The 21,290-nt window shown below is 46.2% G+C and overlaps 1 protein-coding gene across 3 annotated transcripts in view; it reads left to right on the top strand.

Moving 5' to 3' along the window:
* EMC2 (ER membrane protein complex subunit 2) overlaps positions 1 to 21,290 on the top strand; it is a 104,437-nt gene that overhangs the window by 6,852 nt on the left and 76,295 nt on the right. For 2 of the 3 annotated variants that reach the window (XM_044295037.1, XM_044295036.1), the window contains exon 2: positions 6,679 to 6,721. In XM_044295037.1, the coding sequence (XP_044150972.1) occupies positions 6,682 to 6,721 (40 nt within the window). In that variant the 5' untranslated portion in view covers positions 6,679 to 6,681. Of the gene's footprint in view, positions 1 to 4,568; positions 4,624 to 6,678; positions 6,722 to 21,290 lie in introns of those variants that run through there. The other variant, XM_044295039.1, reaches the window with a different exon arrangement.

Below are 21,290 nucleotides of genomic sequence, written 5' to 3'. Positions count from 1 at the left end.
CCCTGCAATGCTCTCTGTGCCACCCTAAGCCTACATAGCCTCATACTGTGCCTACCTGACCCTGCAATGCTCTCTGTGCCACCCTAAGCCTACATAGCCTCATACTGTGCCTACCTGACCCTGCAATGCTCTCTGTGCCACCCTAAGCCTACATAGCCTCATACTGTGCCAACCTGACCCTGCAATACTCTGTGCCACCCTAAGCCTACATAGCCTCATACTGTGCCTACCTGACCCTGCAATGCTCTCTGTGCCACCCTAAGCCTACATAGCCTCATACTGTGCCTACCTGACCCTGCAGAGCTCTCTGTGCCACCCTAAGCCTACATAGCCTCATACTGTGCCTACCTGACCCTGCAGAGCTCTCTCTGCCACCCTAAGCCTACATAGCCTCATACTGTGCCTACCTGACCCTGCAATGCTCTCTGTGCCACCCTAAGCCTACATAGCCTCATACTGTGCCAACCTGACCCTGCAATACTCTGTGCCACCCCTAAGCCTACATAGCCTCATACTGTGCCTACCTGACCCTGCAATGCTCTCTGTGCCACCCTAAGCCTACATAGCCTCATACTGTGCCAACCTGACCCTGCAATGCTCTCTGTGCCACCCTAAGCCTACATAGCCTCATACTGTGCCTACCTGACCCTGCAGAGCTCTCTGTGCCACCCTAAGCCTACATAGCCTCATACTGTGCCTACCTGACCCTGCAGAGCTCTCTCTGCCACCCTAAGCCTACATAGCCTCATACTGTGCCTACCTGACCCTGCAATGCTCTCTGTGCCACCCTAAGCCTACATAGCCTCATACTGTGCCAACCTGACCCTGCAATACTCTGTGCCACCCCTAAGCCTACATAGCCTCATACTGTGCCAACCTGACCCTGCAAAGTTCTCTGTGCCACCCTAAGCCTACATAGCCTCATACTGTGCCAACCTGACCCTGCAATGCTCTCTGTGCCACCCTAAGCCTACATAGCCTCATACTGTGCCTACCTGACCCTGCAATGCTCTCTGTGCCACCCTAAGCCTACATAGCCTCATACTGTGCCTACCTGACCCTGCAATGCTCTCTGTGCCACCCTAAGCCTACATAGCCTCATACTGTGCCAACCTGACCCTGCAATACTCTGTGCCACCCTAAGCCTACATAGCCTCATACTGTGCCTACCTGACCCTGCAATGCTCTCTGTGCCACCCTAAGCCTACATAGCATTAGCATCCAATCTGAGACCGCTGCAGAGGGGGAAGCCCTCATGTGTGCGGTGCTTTGTACCAAGTTGCCCCTAAACCCCATTTCTGCTCAGTGTCCTCAGCTTTCGGTGTTGGAGGAATGACTGCAATAAGGAGTCTACTGTTCGCATCTTTACCGGCAAGAACTGGTGGCACTGTTTAGGTGGCAGTGGTCTTATGTTTAGTATATGATGTCGGCTAAATGTAAAATAGTCTAAATTTGCTATTTATGCATGGAAGACAGTTCTAGATACTGGTAATGGTTTCCCTGCATAAATAGCAACCCCTTAATGTTAGGCAGGCCTTCGTATTAACTATTTGAATTACTGTAACTTTCATACTCCTCATCGGCTAAAAATACTGACCTCTGATGTCGGGCTACTTCCGCACCAGCGTTTTTGCTGGATCCGTCATGGTTCTGCAAAAACGCCTCCGTTACTGATAATACAACCGTCTGCATCCGTTATGAACGGATCTGGTTGTATTATCTTTAACATTGCCAAGACGGATCCGTCATTAACTCCATTGAAAGTGAATGGGGGACGGAACCGTTTTCTATTGTGTCCGAGAAAACGGATCCGTCTTGCTCCGCACCACATCACGGATAAAAAAACGCAGCTTGCAGCATTATTCTGTTCTCGATGGGGAGCATTCCGTTTCGTTCAGTTTTGTCCCCATTTACAATGAGTGGGGACAAAACTGAAGCGGTTCCCCCCCCCCTTCCCCCGCGCTATTGAGATCTTATGATGGATCTCAATAGCGGACAGGGAGAGCGCAGATGTGAAAGCAGCCTAAGGCCAGTATTACACCAACAGATTATCAAACCAATTTCTGTCCAATCAGAACACAAGTTGATGTGTATAACAAAAGATCTGTGTGTTTAAACGGCCATCTGACCAATGATGGGGCCTGACAGATTTTCTGACCAATTACACCTGCAGATTAGAGGAGTATTCCGATCTCAGACAATGGGAGCATATCGCTAGCATATACCCCCATTGTCACATAGCTGCGAGTCCTACCTCTGGGACCCGCACATATCTCTAAAACGAAGCTGACAAAGTGGTGACTGGTAGTGCCGGGGCCGGCCACCACCAATCGTTCTTATTGGCCCACCGATAATAGCTTAGCGGCGCGCTTGGCTATTTTTGGAATCCCCAAAGAAATGAATGGGAATCACAACTCGCTTGCGTGGCCACCACTTCCATTCACTTCTATGGGGCTGACAGAAATAGCCGAGTGGCCCCATAGAAGTGAATGGAGGGCTGCCGCACATGCACAGTGCGCCCTGTTTCACTTTTCCGGCTGGGTTTAGGAGATAGGTGCGGGTCCCACCTAGTGATATGCCCCCATGGCCTGAGATGGGAAAACCCCTTTAAGCAGGAGATTGTCAGGAGGGAAGCCTTCCTTCCTGACAATCGCCTGCTTGATAGTGGAGGAGAGCAAAGTGTAATATAGAGCAACCAAAAATCATATGTACCCTAAACTAGTACCAACAATACTGCCACCGTATCCGGTAGTTTCTAAAATGGGGCGACTTTTTTGGAGTTTCTACACTAGGGGTGCATCAGGGGGGCTTCAAATGGGACATGGTGTCAAAAAAACCAGTCCAGCAAAATCTGCCTTCCAAAAGCCGTATGGCGTTCCTTTCCTTCTGCGCCCTGCTGTGTGCCCGTACAGCGATTTACGACCACATATGGGGTGTTTCTGTAAACTACAGAATCAGGGCCATAAATATTGAGTTTTGTTTGGCTGTTAAACCTTGCTTTGTAAGGCCCCTTTCACACGGGCGTTGTGGGAAAATGTGCAGGTGCGTTACGGGAATACCCGCGATTTTTCAGCGTGAGTGCAAAACATTGTAAGGCGTTTTGCACTTGCGTGAAAAAAATCGCACATGTTTGGTACCCAAACCCGAACGTCTTCACAGAAGTTCGGGCTTGGGATCGGTGTTCTGTAGATTGTATTATTATTAAAAAAAAGAAAAATTATTTAACTCACCTTAGTCCACTTGTTCGCATAGCCCGGCATCTCCTTCTGTCTCCTTTGCTGAACAGGACCTGGGGTGAGCATTAATTACATGAACAGGACCTGTGATGATGTCACTCCGGTCATCACATGGTCCGTCACATGATCTTTTACCATGGTGATGGATCATGTGATGGAACATGTGATGACCGGAGTGACGTCACCACAGGTCCTGTTCATGTAATTAATGCTCACCACAGGTCCTGTTCAGCAAAGGAGACAGAAGGAGATGCCGGCTATGCGAACAAGTGGACTAAGGTGAGTTAAATAATATTATTTTTTTTAACCCCTCCAGCGCTATTTGACTATGCATTCTGTATTCAGAATGCTATTATTTTCTCTTATAACCATGTTATAAGGGAAAATAATAATGATCAGGTCTCCATCTCGATCGTCTCCTAGCAAACGTGCGTGAAAATCGCACTGCATCCACACTTGCTTGCGGATGCTTGCGATTTTCACGCAACCCCATTCATTTCTATGGGGCCTGCGTTACGTGAAAAACGCAGAATATAGAGCATGCTGCGATTTTCACGCAACGCTCAAGTGATGCGTGAAAATCACCGCTCATGTGAACAGCCCCATAGAAATGAATGGGTCCGGATTCAGTGCGGGTGCAATGCGTTCAACTCACGCATCGCATCCGCGTGGAATACTCGCCTGTGTGAAAGGGGCCTAAAAGTAAAAAAAATATTAAAATGGAAAATCTGCCAAAAAAGTGAAATTTTGAAATTGTATCTCTATTTTCCATTCATTCTGGTGGAACACCTAAAGGGTTAACAAAGTTTTGAATACCTTGAGGGGTGTAGTTTCTAGAATGGGGTCATTTTTGGGTGGTTTCTATTATGTAAGCCACAGAAAACCACAGAAATGCACTTAGTAAAGTAGATGCAAGCATTATATATGGACTAAGCCCTCATTCTGATATGATAATATCTGAGACACTTAGCCAATATATTTTGATCAAAATACATCTGAGCCCGCCTACCAAGCGCCAAGGTGGTCTCTGGTCAGGCGGGTCCTACACTAAACCTACTTAAGCCATTGTAACATCCCCAAAAAATAAAATATCATTCCCAAACATGAAGTAGACATATGGGGAATGTAAAGTAATAACTATTTTTGGAGGTGTTACTATCTATTATAGATGTAGAGAAATTGAAACTTGGAAATTTGCAATTTTTTACAAATGTTTGGTATTTTTTTATAAATAAAAATAAATTTTTTTGACTTCATTTTACCAGTGTCATGAAGTACAATATGTGACGAAAAAACAATCTCAGAACGGATAAGTCAAAGTGTTTTAAAGTTATCACCACTTAAAGTGACACTGGTCAGATTTGCAAAAAATGGCCAAGTCCTTAAGGTGAAATAGGGCTGAGTCCTTAAGGGGTTAAGAATGCTATTATTTTCCCTGATCCCCATAATCCCTGATGTCCCCATCCCGATTATGTCCTAGCAACCATGCGTGAAAATCGCACCGCATCCACACTTGCTTGCGTATGCTTGTGATTTTCACCCAGCCCCATTCACTTCTATGGGGCCTGCTTTGCGTGAAAAACGCACAATATAGAACATGCTGCGATTTTCACGCAACGCACAAGTGATGCGTGAGAAATTATCGCTCATGTGCACAGCCCCATAGAAATGAATGGTGCCAGATTCCGTGCGGGCGCAATGCATTCGCCTCACGCATTGCAACCGCGCGGAAAACTCGCCCTGTGTGAAAACAGCCTTAGGTAAGTCCAAAGAGAGGCAGTTTTACTAGTGTTAGGGACCCATCTGCGGAAGCCACCTTGACGCCTGGTAGATGGGCCCGACACACGTTTGATCAAATATGTGCGCTAAGAGCTTCCATTGACTCACTTATAGTTGGTATTGTACCACTTTTATTTAGAATGATCCCCATTTCTTAGCTCTATTGTTTGTATCTATAATGGGGTGCAGCCATTTTCTTTTTTATAAAGAAATTTATCGTGGTAACAATATAGATTACGATAAATGCCATTTTTCCCGTAGTATGGGGGCCACAAGGAGACATTATTGTATACTGTATGGGGGTAACAAGGAGACAGTTTGTAGCCCCCATACAGTACAATGTCTCCTTGTTGCCTCCATGCTAATATTACAATGGGCACTATGGCACTCTGGTAATGTACAGTGTGTCACAGTTTCCTCCATAACACTTCCTGGTAATATAACAGTGGGCACTAGAGCACGTGCTGGTGATGTGCAGCTTCTAAACACTTTAGTTGACATGCCCTGATCACCTGGTACCCCAGTCTTCCCCACCACCCTGGGCCCAGACACGTGACCTTCTGCAGTGCGTCCTGACCTGCACCCTTGGTGTAGAGAAACCAGCACTCACATTCAAGTGCACGCTGCACGGGAGAGGACGTCAATCCACAGCAATATATATAAAGAATCCCAGCAGTCGTGTCTTAAGACACGACTGCTGGGATTCTTTATATATACTGACCTGCACCCTGGCGTAGTGCTGGAAAACGAAGAAGAGCACCATGCTCTGGTAGATGTTGTAGAGCCGTTGTTGTGTCCCCTAGACGGTATAAGCTTTAGGGCAGCACGGGGCTCTCAAGCAGGTCCATGCCAGCAGGTAGGTGGGTGCAGTGCCCAGCATACGAGTGGCGGGTAGCATGTAGCGCAAGGAGTAGATGTGCAGCGCAGAAGGGAGCAGTATGGTGCGGGTTTTACCTTACCCCGCTTGTGGCCAGACCACTGCAGAAGCCAGTCATTGGCTGCAGTGGAGCATGTGACCATGCTCATGCTGCGCCACATGTCGGCACTGCAGGGACTGGAACATGGACACAGTGGAGGCAGTGTGGAGGAGCGGAGTAGAAAAGTATGAATCTTCTATATAGAGAGGAAGGCTGTGAGCACTTGCTAAAGACTCAGTATTCCCAGAGAACCCTTTTAAAGGGGTTGTCTGGGTTCAGAGCTGAACCCGGACATAACCCCTTCTTCACGACGATGCTCCCCCTTGTCCTGTGCTGCATTGCTCAGGCCAGGGCCTCGGTGATGTACCGGGTCTCAGCATGGGTATGCTAGGTGGAGGCTTCCGCCTAGCAGTGATCTCGTTGATTTTACCAGCACTAATGGGCAGTTTTTAGCGCTGCCCTAGCCTGTAAAACAGCCTAATGCAGCGCTAAAGACTGCCCATTAGTGTCGGTGACGTCATCGGTATCACTGCTAGGCGGACAGCCCTTGTCCTGCGCGATACAGCAAGGGGGAGCATCGGAGCAAGAAATGCCCCGATGCTCTACTCATTCATGCTGAATGAGGGAAGAAAGGGTTATGTCCGGGTTCAGCTGTGAACCTGGACAACCCCTTTAAGGGGTTAATAACATATACTTCTGTGTTGGACTATGACTTGTATATAACTTTTTTTTTTTTCTTTTGACAGACAATGGCAAAGGTTTCTGATATGTTCGATGTGACCTGGGAAGGTAAGTCATGGCTGCGTTTATCTCCCCATCGTCCTGCAAATGATTGTGAGATTTAACGTCTTGTGATTCCTCGAATAGTTTCCAGAGCTATGGAGACAGTGAGAGCCTCTCACACCGGATGCCCCTTCTTATATGGACACTTTTAAGGCAAGGGCGACACCTGTTGTGGCCGGAATCGCTGAGCAGCGGCGATCCTATAGTAATGAAAGGGATGGCATCCAACACTGCTGGATATCTTGCGACTGTCGCGGCCATCCCATTAATTTCTATAGGATCGACGCTGCTCAGCGATCCCGGCCGCGACAGTTGTCGCCATGTAGCCCTTGCCTTAAAGTGGACCTGTCTCCACAAATGCAATGCAATCTGAAATCACCATGTTATAAAGCAGGAGGAGCTGAGCAGATTGACATATATAGTTGTGGGAAAAGATTCAGTAAAACTTGTAATTTATAGATTTCTCTCTTTGCTTTTTTGCAGCCTCGTTACAGGAGGGACGGGTTATCAGTGACTGACCGCCATCTCTGAACGAACACTTATACACACAGTGCCATCAATCACAGACAACCCCTCCCTCCTGTACCAATAGCTGTTCACAGGAAGTGGAAAACGCTGAGATATTCTCTCTCTCTCACTCTCTATATATGAGGGATCAACCGATTATCGGTTTTACCAATATTATCGGCCGATATTGAGGATTTTGACTGTTATCGGTATCGGCATTTATTTAGCTGATATTCCGGTAACTTATTGGGAACACAGATCGCGCTGCTCTCAGCGCTCTCCGTGTTCCCTCAGCAGCAGCACAGGGGAGAAGGAACAGGAAGCAGTGTCTCCCTCCCCCTGTGCTGCTGCTGCCGCCAATGGGAGGACAGGGGACAAGAGAAGGGGAGGGGCTGTGGCCACTGCGCCACCAATGAAGAGAAATCTCTCATTCATTCATATACAGGAGGCGGGAGCTGCAGAATCACATAGGCGGCTCCCGACCTCTATGAGCTGTAGCTGCGATCTGCGGTAGTTAACCCCTCAGGTGCCGCGGATCGCAGCTACCGCTCATGTCGGGAGCCGGCTATGTGATTCTGCAGCCAGCTCCTGCCTCCTGTTCAATTTGAATGAATGAGAAATTTCTCTTCATTGGTGGCGCAGTGCGCCCCCCCCAAGTCCCCCAGTATTAATCATTGGTGGCGCAGTGCGCCCCCCCCAAGCCCCCCAGTATTAATCATTGGTGGCGCAGTGCACCCCCCACCCCCACATTAAAAACATTGGTGGCAGTGGCCACAGGATCCCCTCTCCCCTGCTCCTCCGATCGGAGCCCCAGCAGTGTAATCCTGGGGCTCCGATCGGTTACCATGGCAGCCAGGACGCTATTGAAGCCCTGGATACCATTGTAAGCTCCTGCTGCTGTGTGCACAAAGCACAGAGCAGCAGGGACAGTGTGAGCTCCTATTCACCCTGATAGAGATCTATCAGGGTGAATAGGACAATGGTTCTAGTCCCTAAGGGGGCTAAAAGTTAGTAAAAAAACAAAACAAAAAGTTAAAAAAATAAAACACCAAAATATTAAGTATAAATGAAAAAGAAAGATTTACAAAAAAAAAACTAACATTAACAATAAACATTGTGTAGGAATGAAAATTCCCAGAATATCGGTATAAATTATCGGCTATCGGCCTGAAAGTTCACAAATTATCGGTATCGGCCCTAAAAAATCAATATCGGTCGATCCCTAATATATATATGTATGTATGTATATAAATATAAAAAAAGAAGGATGTATGCATGTAAGTTTTGCATACCATTGATTTCAACAAAACTTGGTACACACATCCCTTGCTACCTGGAAAGACATCTTGTGGGGGTCATCTGCCCCTACACAGCAGCTGCATGGAGTTTGTATGCTCCAGCTGTTTTTGCTACACAGATATTGCTTTGTAACTCAAAAACTCATCAATCAATTTCTACTAAACTTGATACACATATCACTTACTATCTGGGAAAGAATACTGTGGAGGTAACATGCCACGCTACACAATGAGTTTCTGTCTGTCCCGACGTCTGTCTTTTCTTTATGCATGACCAAATGACTGGACCGATCTTCACCAAATTTGGCACACAGGTACATCAAGTGTCTGGGAAGGGTCTCAGCTCGCTAGGACGTACCGTTCCTGAGAGATTCCCAAACAATTACCTGCATTAGCCAATACAAGCCTGCAAGTCTTTCTCTTCGTATCCCAACTGCCATACACACGGTCACATGTTCCTTATCAGCCAATAGAAGCTCGCAGGCCCTTAGTCTCCACATACACACAGTTTTACTCCAGGTTTCCATAACAACCCAGCCATTTTTCTTCACTGCTGTAGGTCACCTTTGGGCTAGGGCTACACGACGACATGTGTCACGCAACAATAAGTCGCAACAACACAAAGGGCACAACTACACTGCTACATGTGTCACGTAACAATTTTTATAATGATAGTCTATGGTGTTGCACAGCAACATGTAGCATGCTGCGACTGTGACGCATCTTGAATGGATTTTTTGTGACTGTTGTGTCACAGCATGTCACATGTCGCAGTGTGACACCATAGACTATCATTGTAAAAATTGTTCAGACAAAATGTTGAGCGACACATCATCGTCGTGTAGCCCTAGCATTAAAGGGGCAACTGCTGTGGAGGTCACTGTTAACACGTTCAGGACTTTGGACGAGAATGCTCGTCCTAACTTGCAGCTACTTCAGGCACTAGGACCAGCATTCTTGTCCTGCAGTTAAACTGTCACTGTGAGTAAGCACACAGTGTCAGGATAGTGACAACAGCAGTTACCGTCTGACAATCGCTGTGATTGGTCAGTCAATCCAGACTCGTAACCCCCCCCCCCCCCCAGTGATCTGTGCCTGCCCTTCCCCCTAAGCTGCAGTTAACCCCATCAGCTGCACTTAGTCCCCCTCAGACACCAATACCCCTTCCCAAGTGCTGTGTGACCTGTGAATACACTAACAGCCAATGCATCACAATACAGAAGTATTGTAATGTATTGTAAAGGGGATCAGACCCCCAAAATTTGAAGTCTGAGTGGGACAAAAAATAAAATGAAAATAAAAGTTAAAAAAATATAACTTTACAAAAAAACTAAAAGATTCAAGTAAAAATAAAAAAAGCATCCTTTTCCCAAAATAAAGTAAAAAAAAAAAGTTAAAATTGGGGGGGAAAAAAGATAAGTAGACAGATTAGGTATTGCCGCGTTCGTATTAATCAGCTCTATAAAAATATCACATGACCTAACCTCTCATGTGAACACCGTAAAAAAATAAAAAAATAAAAGCCATTTTTGGTCACCTTACATCACAAAAAGTGTAATAGCAAGCGTTCAAAAAGTCATATACACCCCAAAATAGTGCCAATCAAACGGTCACCTCATCCCGCAAAAATTATACCCTACCCTAAATGCTTTATTATGTACCTTACACAAACAACAAAAATAGTAGTCATATTTGGTATTGTCGCGTCCAACCTGTTCTATAAAAATACCACATGATCTAACCTGTCAGGTGAGCATTGTATATAACAATTTTTTTTGTTACCTTGCCTCACAAAAAGTGTAATATAGAGCAACAAAAATCATATGTACCCTAAAATAGTACCAACAAAACTGCCACCTTATCCCATAGTTTCCAAAATGGGGTCATATTTTAGAGTTTCTACTCTAGGGGTGCATCAGGGGGTCTTCAAATATGACTTGGCAACTTTAAATTATCCCAGTGAAATCTGCTTTCCAAAAACCATATGGCGTTCCTTTCCTTCTGCACCCTGCCGTGTGCCCATACAGCAGTTTACGACCACATATGGGGTGTTTCTGTAAACTACAGAGTCAGGGCCATAAATATTGAGTTTTGTTTGGCTGTTAAAGGGGTTGTCCGAGTTCAGAGTTGAACCCGGACATACTTCCATCCCCCCCCCCCCCCCCGGCAGCCCTCCTGACTTGAGCATCGGAGCAGTTCATGGTCCGATGCTCCCCTTTGCCCTGTGCTAAATCGCTCAGGGCAAAGGCATTTTTTGGAGATCTGGTGACATACCGGGGCTCTCCATGGGGCTGCCAGGAAGCCGGGTGACGTCACCGGCACTGATGGGCGGGATTTAGCACTGCCCTAGCCAGTAAAATGTCTAGGGCAGCGCTAAAGTCCGCCCATCAGAGCTGGTGACGTCACCGAACACACTGCTGGGCAGAAGTTTCCGCCCGACAGTGTTTTATGATAAACAAAAGACCTGAACTGGTCCTTAAAAAGTGGGTTTTTCAAGATTTGCTTCTAAACTTCTAAGCCTTCTAACGTCCCAAAAAAAGAAAACTTAATTTACAAAATGATCCAAACGTGAAGTAGACATATGGGAAATGTAAAGTAATAAATATTTTAGAAGGTATCACTATCTGTTTTAAAAGCAGATTTTTTTTTCACAATTTTTGGTAAATTTGGATTTTTTTTTTCTAATTACAAATTAAATATTTTGACTCAAATTTACCACTGTCATGAAGTACAATATGTGACGAGAAAACACTCTCAAAATGGCTTGGATAAGTAAAAGCGTTTTAAATTTATCTATAAATCACTGTGAAAGGTGCACTTGTCAGTTGCATATCATTGTGGTGCACCTTTCGCAGTGATTTATGTATTTTTATATTTGCGTCTACACATTATCCCATCCTGTGTAGGATGCCATTGTGGTGCATGTGGTCCGCTGCTGACATCCTCCATTGTATGCATTTTTGCTGGGGATTGCCGTTAGCAACTGATCACATGCTCCCCCGGTTATAAACACGCCACAGTGTTTGGGGTTTTTGAGCATTTCCTCCCATGGCCACTTTATTTCAGTTCTTTTTCGTTTTAAAGTGATCACCACATAAAGTGACACATGTCAGATTTGCAAAAAATGGCCTGGTCCTTAAGGGATTAAGGCAGCAGGTTACTGTGGAGGTCACTGTTAAGGGAGCGTGGTACTGTGGAGGTCACTGTTAAGGGAGCGTGGTACTGTGGAGGTCACTGTTAAGGGAGCGTGGTACTGTGGAGGTCACTGTTAAGGGAGCGTGGTACTGTGGAGCTCACTGTTAAGGGAGCGTGGTACTGTGGAGCTCACTGTTAAGGGAGCGTGGTACTGTGGAGGTCACTGTTAAGGAAGCGTGGTACTGTGGAGGTCACTGTTAAGGAAGCGTGGTACTGTGGAGGTCACTGTTAAGGGAGCGTGGTACTGTGGAGGTCACTGTTAAGGGAAGCGTGGTACTGTGGAGGTCACTGTTAAGGAAGCGTGGTACTGTGGAGGTCACTGTTAAGGGAGCGTGGTACTGTGGAGGTCTCTGTCAAGTGAGTGGGGTGCTGTGAAACTCACTGTTAAAGGGGCAGACTGCTGTGAAGGTCAAAGTTAAGGGGATGGGCTGCTGTAGAGGTCTCATTTTAAAGTGGCGGGGCACTGTGGGGGGGGGGGGTCAGTGTTAAGGGGTGGGGGACTGTGGAGGTCACTGTTATGGGGGACGCTGTCGATATCTATTAACGACACACACAAACATTAAATGAAACATACCCGTGCGAAGCCGGCTCCTTCTGCTAGTAATGTATAAATTACAGGTTTTACTCAATCTTTTCCCACACAAATATATATCTCTGCTCGGCTTTTCCCTGGTGCTTTCAGATTGGATTGTATTTTGTGGTGATGGGTCCTCTTTAAAGGTGATCTCCACTTGTTGGCTTATTTTGCTGTAGATTATACTATATTTTTGCATCCAAAACTCCATCCAAGGTTTACTGCTTCCCGTGAGCCTTGTGGTGACGCGTCCCTACAGCCCTCCACTGGTCCATAGTCTGCACAGAGGTGCATTGTGGGAGATGTCGTACCAGGCAATGTCCAGTAGTCTGATGTAAAACTACAGCAGATGTCTCCATTCAGAGTAGGCATTATCACCTAATCTGATCTAGTCACGTTGGCATTCCTTCCTCGGGGTATCTCAGTATCACCAGAGCGCCTCATTTATGAAATCTTGGGGTCTGTTCACACCTTCAGGATTTGATTAGGATTCAGAGCTCGAATTGTCATCATATCCACTCACGTTCTGCATCCAGGGCAAGTGAGTGGGATATTTTACACCCCATTCATATGCAGCAGAAAAAAATCTCAGCAGATTCTACGTAAAAAGTCATCCATGAGAAGAACAAGCAAGTTCACCCTTCTTGCAGCTTCTGCAGGAAGAAGCCGTGGATTAGCCCCATTAAATGCGTGGGATCCCCTGACACAGTCTCTGTGCATCCCCCGTGGAAGGCCGTGTCCATCACAGATCCTCTTGCAAATACACTTAGGAATTGCTGTGGCAAATCTGACATGTGTGAACATGCCCCAGCAGATAAAGTCCATCAATGCGGTTTGTAAAGTGCCTCCCCTCTATTTTTGGAGCCCTCTTTATAAAGCCTACATTCCCCGATACTGCATTTACACAGAGGTTCTCCTGAGTGATTGTCCTTTAATAGCACCTCATAAATCTGGTAGTTTCCTGAGCTTACGTCATGGAGATAAAATAGATGTGGTTTTGCTATAACCTGGGTTTTTTGCATTCAGGGTGCTGTCCAGGGTGCTTCGTGCCCTAGATGGCCGTCTACCTCTTGTCCCAGCTCCCTCTATATCTATGAACGCCCCCAGCTCCTGTCATGGAGTGTCTGCGGTGGCGTGCCTTTCTTCATCTCTACTATTTTAGTTTTCTAATATTTGAAAAATTCCTGTGCTGTAATTGTAGCAGCTGCCATGGTGTCATAACTTTAGACTACAACTTCCCCCATGGGTTATAGTGGGAAGTAGTAGTCTGAGAATGATGATACTTTAAACTGTTACAAATCACGGATCTGCAAAATACGGATGCGGTAATTGCTGTCATTTCGGGCTACTTTCACACTTGCGTTTTGGCTTTCCGTTTCTAAGATCCGTTCAGGGCTCTCACAAGCGGTCCAAAACGGATCAGTTTTGCCCTAATGCATTCTGAATGGAAAAGGATCCGCTCAGAATGCATCAGTTTGCCCCCGATCAGTCTCCATTCCGCTCTGGAGCCGGACACCAAAACGAAGCAGAGCCAAACGCATCCGCCCTGACGCACAATGTAAGCCAATGGGGACAGATCTGTTTTCTCTGACACAATCTGGCACAATAGAAAACAGATCCGTCTCCCATTGACTTTCAATGGTGTTCAGGACTGATCCATCATGGCTATAGAAGATAATACATGATACAGGTAATCTCATACAGCTGAATATGCCCACCCACTTCACTGTGCAGCACCAGTGCACGAAGACCCAGCACTTCCAGAAGTCTTTTACATGGGCCGGCTAAGCGGGCAATGTTAAAGGGGTTGTCCGGGTTCAGAGATGAACCCAAACATATCCCTTTCTTCCCCCTCTCAGCCCCTCATGCTCCAATGCCCTCCCTTGCCCTGCGCTGAATCACGCAGGGCAAGGGCTTTTTCATTAGATCTGGTGATGGCCTGGGTCTCTGCTAGGCGGAGGCTTCTTGCTAGCAGTGAGCCAGGCGATGTCACCGGCACTAATGGGTTAGCTTTAGCGCTGCCTTGGGCCTCTTTTACACAACCGTTTTTTTGGCGGTCTGTATATGGAACCATTCATTTCAATGGTTCCGGAAAAAAAAACGGAATGTACTCCGTATGCATTCCGTTTTCCGTTCCGTTGAAAGATAGAACATGTCCTATTATTGCCCACAATTCACGTTCCGTGGCTTCATTTAAGTCAATGGGTCCGCAAAAAAAATGCATCCATATGTCTTCCGCATCGTTCCGTTTTTGCAGAACCATCTATTGAAAATTTTATGCCCAGCCCAGTTTTTTCTATGTAATTACTTTATACTGTATAGGCCATACAGAAAAGCGGAACAGAAACGGAAACAAAAAACGGAGCAACGGATCTGTGAAAAACGGACCGCAAAACACTGAAAAAGCCATACGGTTGTGTAAAAAGAGGCCTGTAAAACGCTTAGGGCAGCGCTGGAGACGTCACTGGCAACACTGCTAGGCATAAGTCTCCGCCTAGCAGTGTAAAAATGTAAACAAAAAAGCTCAGATGCCCATCTCAGAGGGGCTGCCTGGGTGAAGAGGGGGATATGTCCAGGTTCATCTCATTGCCTGATCATTGCACAGAGGGGAGAGCTTCATCTACATGCAGCAGACCTGCAGTGAACTCCGCTCTATTCAAATTGTTTTTCGCAAGTGCATAGAGTCCTGCGAGTGATTGTTGAAATGCGTACAACAAATCTGCTGCGTGTGAATACATTACAAGGGTCCGGCCGCTTGTGGCGTATACGCTGTGGAATTGCCTGGGTTCCATGACCTTTCACCACAGACTCCAAACAGGACTTTGCATTTGATGCAGCGATTATATCCACATCATGTCGATTCCGCCACGGATTTCACCCTTTACAATGCAGAGGATGAAATCTGCGTCGGATGCTGATCTAACTCATGTGGTGCAAGCATGAAAATACTCCACGTGTGTAAGGGATGGGGCACCCCCGTTTTCAGATCACCAGTCTGGCGTGGCATGGTTCAGAGATCAACTCCAATACTGTGGCAATGCTAGTTTCCACGTGGCTCGCCATCAGACTTTTGCTTTTACCCTGCCTCCTCTCGTATAAATGGGCACGTTTGCCATTCAGTGGATTGGAAAAGCCGGTCGCCCCATGTGAATTTTACGCTGGCCTTCCATATTGCTTGTCCTCTGTAATTTTCTTAGACAGGGACTCTTCGTCTTCAGATTTTTGCATTTTAGCCAACCCATGCTAGTATTCGGAGATGTGAGGTGGCAGAACAGTGCCGCCTTTGTATGGGGGTAACATCTGTACCCGCCGGCGCTCCAGTAACAGGTGATCTGTATTAAGCTGTCACTATAAACATCCCAACCAGTAAACTTCTCTTCATCCTTAAAAAAATCCTTGAGCCTTTAATTACAGAGAAAACCATTTTTTTTTTCCACAAAAGAGATGGAATATTCATGACCAGATAAAACAAGCCGGGAGCCAGGCTAAATATCTGACGTGAAGCAGCAGCGGCCAAGAGGAAGTCTGCGAGCACTAAATTTTCGGCGTGGAACATCACCAGCGCTTCCCTTTGAAAGAAAATACGCTTCAGAAAATCTTGTAATGCCGTCCTAAGTACTGGCGGCAATTAACGGTGTTGCTTTGGCCCCGAGTGCTGTTCTGAAGTTAATCTGGGAAATGTATCTGCCTCAGAAGCAATCTCTCTCATGTCTGATAGCTCCGTACCTGTGTAAGTTTGGCGCTGCATTGACTCGGTGATGGGTCACGTCAGGTAAGGGGACTGCTATGAGGGCACCCAGCAATGCCCCGTCTGTCCGCTCTCCTGGCATGTCTGTTTTAGTCAGTTATCGTATGCTCCATGACTTAACGATTCTGGAGTTTCTTTTCTTATAGCTCTGTGTTGTGCTGTTACTCAGTTATACCTCCTGTAAATTTAGTAAAGAAGCACTCTAGGATTTATTTTTCACTTATATAGTCCAGAATAAGTCATTATTATTATTATTCATGTGCCATTTGTGGGTTGGCAGCCATCTTAATTCCATGTTCCCCTCAGGTATGGTTTTCCATCATGCCTGGCTTTGCAGAGACTATGGCGGCAGAGTCTCACCGCACTGCACTGATCTGTGTAATGTCAGCCATGACAGACTAGTGACACAGCTGCTGTCCCCTCACACTGCAGGACATCCATGTTCTCCTATGTGATGCAGCTTGAGCCTCTTCCCTGTCAGCGCCTAAATGCAGAACGGATGGAGGGCAGTGTAAAGCTACATCCCATAGAACCACACTGGAGAGTCAGCACACACGGATAGTACAGGCAGGCAGTGAGTCAGGAGGTTTATATAACTGTAGCTAATCCCTGTATACACTTACATACTATATATCCGCACTGCTGGATCTTTATAAAGGGGACATGTTGTATCTACAGAATACAGGAGGATGAGGAGGGGTCTGATCGGTGATGATGTCAGCCACACGGGAGACGTCGGGTTCCTGTTTACATATTAGAGCAAGGAGTCGGACCTGAGATCACATGACCAGGTTCTCGAAGTGAAAAGGTTTCTAATCTGGATGCAACTGAGTTAGGCTACTTTTTACTGGATCCGGCAGCACAAACGCTTCCGTTACTGATAATACAACCGCCTGCATCTGTTATGAACGGATCCGTTTGTATTATCTGTAACATTGCCAAGACGGATCCGTTATGAACTCCACTAAAAGTCAATGGAGGACGCATCCGTTTTCTATTGTGGCAGAGAAAACTGATCCGTCCCCATTGATTTACATTGGGGGGCCGTATCCGTCTTGCTCCGCATCCCAGGACGAAAAGCAAACTACATCATGTTGCGGTTTGCTCTCCGGTATGGGAACCCAACTAAACGGAATGGATTGCATTTTGGAGCGTTCTGTTCTGTTCAGTTCAGTTCTGTCTCCATTGACAATGAATGAGGACAAAACTGAAGCGTTTCTCTCCAGTATTGAGCCCCTATGACGCATCTCAATACCGGAAAACTTAAACGCTAGTGTGTGTAAGTAGCCTTACATTGGTAGTACGCTGGTGGAGCGCCTCTTTAATAAATTGACAATTAGGTGTTACCAGTCTGGGACGTGTCCTTACACAGTCAGACATTACATAACAGAGGATGGCACCAGGCAGACTTATGAGACAAGATGCTCCGCAATGGTAATTTCATGGGGAATGCAAAACAGACCTATTAGGAAGGCCGACTGCTCTCCTTTACTATTGATGGCCATTCGTTTTTGTTCCGCGGGGGTCTGACACCCAGCACCTCCCGCCAATCAGGTTCAGATGTCGGTGCCAAAAGCACACGGCTCTGTCCATTGTGCAGGGGTCAGAGCTTGTGCTGGTCCTAGTCCCTTCAGTGGGAGCACTCCTGCAGTACCCAGCTCTGTCCACCACACATTGGAGGGAGCCGTGTCCGATTCTGCTACAAATAATGAGCAATAGATCAGCGGGGGTGGACAACCCTACCTGCCGTCCAGCTCAAATAGTTTGGACACAATTTTAACATGTTAGGCTACTTTCACACTCGCGTTTTGGCTTTCCGTTTCTGAGATCCGTTCAGGGTTCTGACAAGCGGTCCAAAATGGATCACTTTTGCCCTAATGTATTCTAAATGGAAAAGGATCCGCTCAGAATGCATCAGTTTGCCTCTAATTCGCCTCAATTCCTCTCTGGAGGCGGACACCAAAACGCTGTCCGGCTGATGAAACGGAGCCAAACAGATCCTGGTCCTGGCACACAATGTAGGTCAATGGGGACGGATCAGTTTTCTCTGACACAATCTGGCACAATAGAAAACGGATCCGTCTCCCATTGACTTTCAGTAGAGTTCATGACGGATCCGTCTTGGCTATGTTACAGATAATACAACCGGATCCGTTCATGACGGTTGTATTATTGTAATGGATCCATCTACTACAGGCGGCCTTTATGCCCCCTTCTCCCACATCTGTGTACTCCTTCTGCATCTTCTACCCTCCAGCGGCACAGTGCCCGACGAAGGCTGAATTATCGGCCGAAAACGTTTGCACAAGGAAAGCCGCGTTTCACGTTTTTTCGGAATAAAAACACAACCAACCTATACAAATTTTCTTGCTGTGATTTGTACTACATAAGTTGACGGGGCTGGGAACCCTATCCACAGCTATACAAGCAGGTGGCTACAAAGTTTTTCTAAATTTTAACGGATCCGTCATGGCTATAGAAGACATAATACAACCGGATCCATTCATGACGGATGCATGTGGTTGTATTGTTGTCATGGAAGCGTTTTTGCAGATCCATGACGGATCCGCAAAAAACGCTAGTGTGAAAGTAGCCTAAGTGGTAGAGCTGTTTTGATCGTCCCTAGAGATGAGTGAATCAAAGCTAAATTTTCTCGCGCTTCGTGGTAACGAATAACAATTTTCCTAACATGGCGGCTAGCCGGCTACCATGGCGGCTTCACGTGTGAGGACATGGGGCAAGGAGCTTTGGGAAGGCGGGATGACTCACAATGCCATGCATGCAGCCAATCAGCAGCCAGCCAGCCCTGTGATGTCACAGCCCTATAAGGGACAGACTTGTATGCAGGCGCTAGGGAGAGTGAAAGAAAAACTAATTGTAAAAAAAAAAGCAAAGAAGAGATTTACTATTGCAGGGAAAGGATAGTGAGAGGAATCATTTCACAGGCAGGGAGAGACGTGTGCAGGTGCTAGGGAGAGTCATAGGAAAATCCTCCTTGTGAAAAGAAGTGATTTACAAGTGCAGGGAAATATTAATTGGGGACCCAGATAGTCTCATAATACCGCTCTGTCATTCCAGTAATTAGTTATTGGGGTGCAAGTGCTATGTTGAAAAGCCTTTAGTGTTTTTTATCTGCGGAAAAAGATAAATATATACGCAGGTCACTTTTGTTGTTTGCGCTAAAAGCGTGTATTGTCATATTTCTAGAGAAAAAGAGAAAAATATTCGAAGTTCACTTTTTCAGTTATTTACTTAGAAATCGTTTAGTGGCCTATTATAGTCCAATACGATAAATATATATGCAGTTCACTTTTGCTGTTATTTACACTGAAATGGTTTCGTTGCCAATTTCAAATCCTTTAGTTGCCTATCTCAGTAAAAAAAAAAATATACATATATATATATATATTTGGAGCTTTTAGGGGTGTTTCAATTTGCTTTTAATTTATTTAGTTCAGCTAAAAGTATGTCAGACAGAGAAGTGCCAGGCCCTGCACAGGGAAGTGTTAGAGTGACCAGCAACCCAGCAGTTCTTGATTGGTTGACTGGATCTTCGACTTCGTCGCAGGTGACAGCAGCACCAGCAGCCTGAGTCTAGAGTTGCTTATGAGCAGCTTTCTTCACCCGCCTAGTGAAGAAACTATTCACCAGCAGCAGCAGGTAGACCTGGAGCAGGACCTGAACCAGTAGATGGTGGCACCCTGCCAGCCGTCATAGAAGATCCGCTGAACTACTAAGCAAACTGGAATTGTGGCCGCAACTGGCCGAGTTTTCCCTGGAAAAGCTGTCCTGCCTGGCCAGTAGTGTGCCATCAGAGCGGGTGTTTAGTGCTGCTGGGACCATAGTTACCCCAAGAAGAACTCGCCAGTATACCCAAAATGTATAGAGAGTTACTTTTGTTAAAATGAATCAGGCGTAGATCAACCAGGATTTCCACCCACCAATGCCTGATGTATCAGACTAGATCATCCATCTCCACACTGTGTCACTGTGCCACTCTGTGGCCTAATCATACTGCTGCTGTCACCTCCACACTTTGTCATTGTGCCACTCTGTGGCCTCCTGATGCTGCCGTCACCTCCAGACCCTGTCATTGTGGCACTTGGTGGTCTCCTCATGCTGCTTCCACCTCACCACTATGTCATAGGGCCACTCTGTGGACTTCTCATGCTGTTACCACCCTCCCCACTCTGACAGGGTCGATATTGTCCTTGTTTGGCCTTCTTGAAATCGCCATTTATTTGTCCCTTCTTCTGATCTGTGAGAAGGAAGGAAAAATGGGACGCACAACGGATCCTGTCTGTGTAGCAGCTGTAAGGTCTGTATGGTCCCATCAGAATTGGCTTATGATTTGGTAGCCAAAAGCAGGAGTGGGTACAAAACACAGAAGACAGGCAAATATTCCATTCACGTGTCATCTCTGTTTTAGATCCACTCCTGTTTTTTTTTGTTTTTTTGGGGGGGGCATTAGCAATACTGATGGATTACTGACCAAATGCTGACCGAGTGAAGGCGGATGCTCAACAGACAGGATCCGTTTTTTCGGGGATTATTGTTCTGACGGATCAGAGGAAGGGCAAAATACTCAGTGACGTCAACACAAACTTACTGCTGACACCCTCTCCACTCTGTCCGGGGGTCTCTACTTGTATAAGTGTTTAATAGAACAGGTTCTGTAGATATCTATGTGGAATCAGCTGACGACGATGTAAAAGGAGTGCGCTTCTTCTTGGCACTAACATCGACCTGTAAGGCTGAGTTCACACTTGAATTATTTGGTCAGTTTTGGCCTTATGACTGCCCAAATAAGTGAAGTGTGCAGTTATTGTAAGAGCGACGCCTGTCACCTGCATGTCATACTGACTCACAGTATTTTTTCACTACCACAGAAGACTCCATTTTTTATCATAATTCGTCGCAAATATATCCGGATTGAAGAAAAAATTTTCGAAAAATTCGGCGAACCGGCCGAATCAAATTTTTGAGACATTCGCTCATCTCTAGTCCTCACGTTTAATTTCATGAGTTTCACTTTTTTATTTACTATATAATTGTACAGGGGAATATAAGAAACTTTGTAATACATCTTATTAGTGAAAAATGCTTCTTTCTCCTCTTATCAGACTCTTCTCCCACCTCCTCTAAGGGTACGGCCACATGGCTTGGCTTTGCTGCAGTTAGCCAGCTCAGTCCACTACAGAATTGATGAAGGTGTCTGCTTCCGGCGCCAGAGCTATTGGCCAACCGGTTGAT

This window comes from Bufo gargarizans, chromosome 5, assembly GCF_014858855.1.
Source record: "Bufo gargarizans isolate SCDJY-AF-19 chromosome 5, ASM1485885v1, whole genome shotgun sequence".
Lineage (NCBI taxonomy): Eukaryota > Metazoa > Chordata > Amphibia > Anura > Bufonidae > Bufo > Bufo gargarizans.
This window is presented reverse-complemented; position numbering and strand designations above follow the sequence as displayed.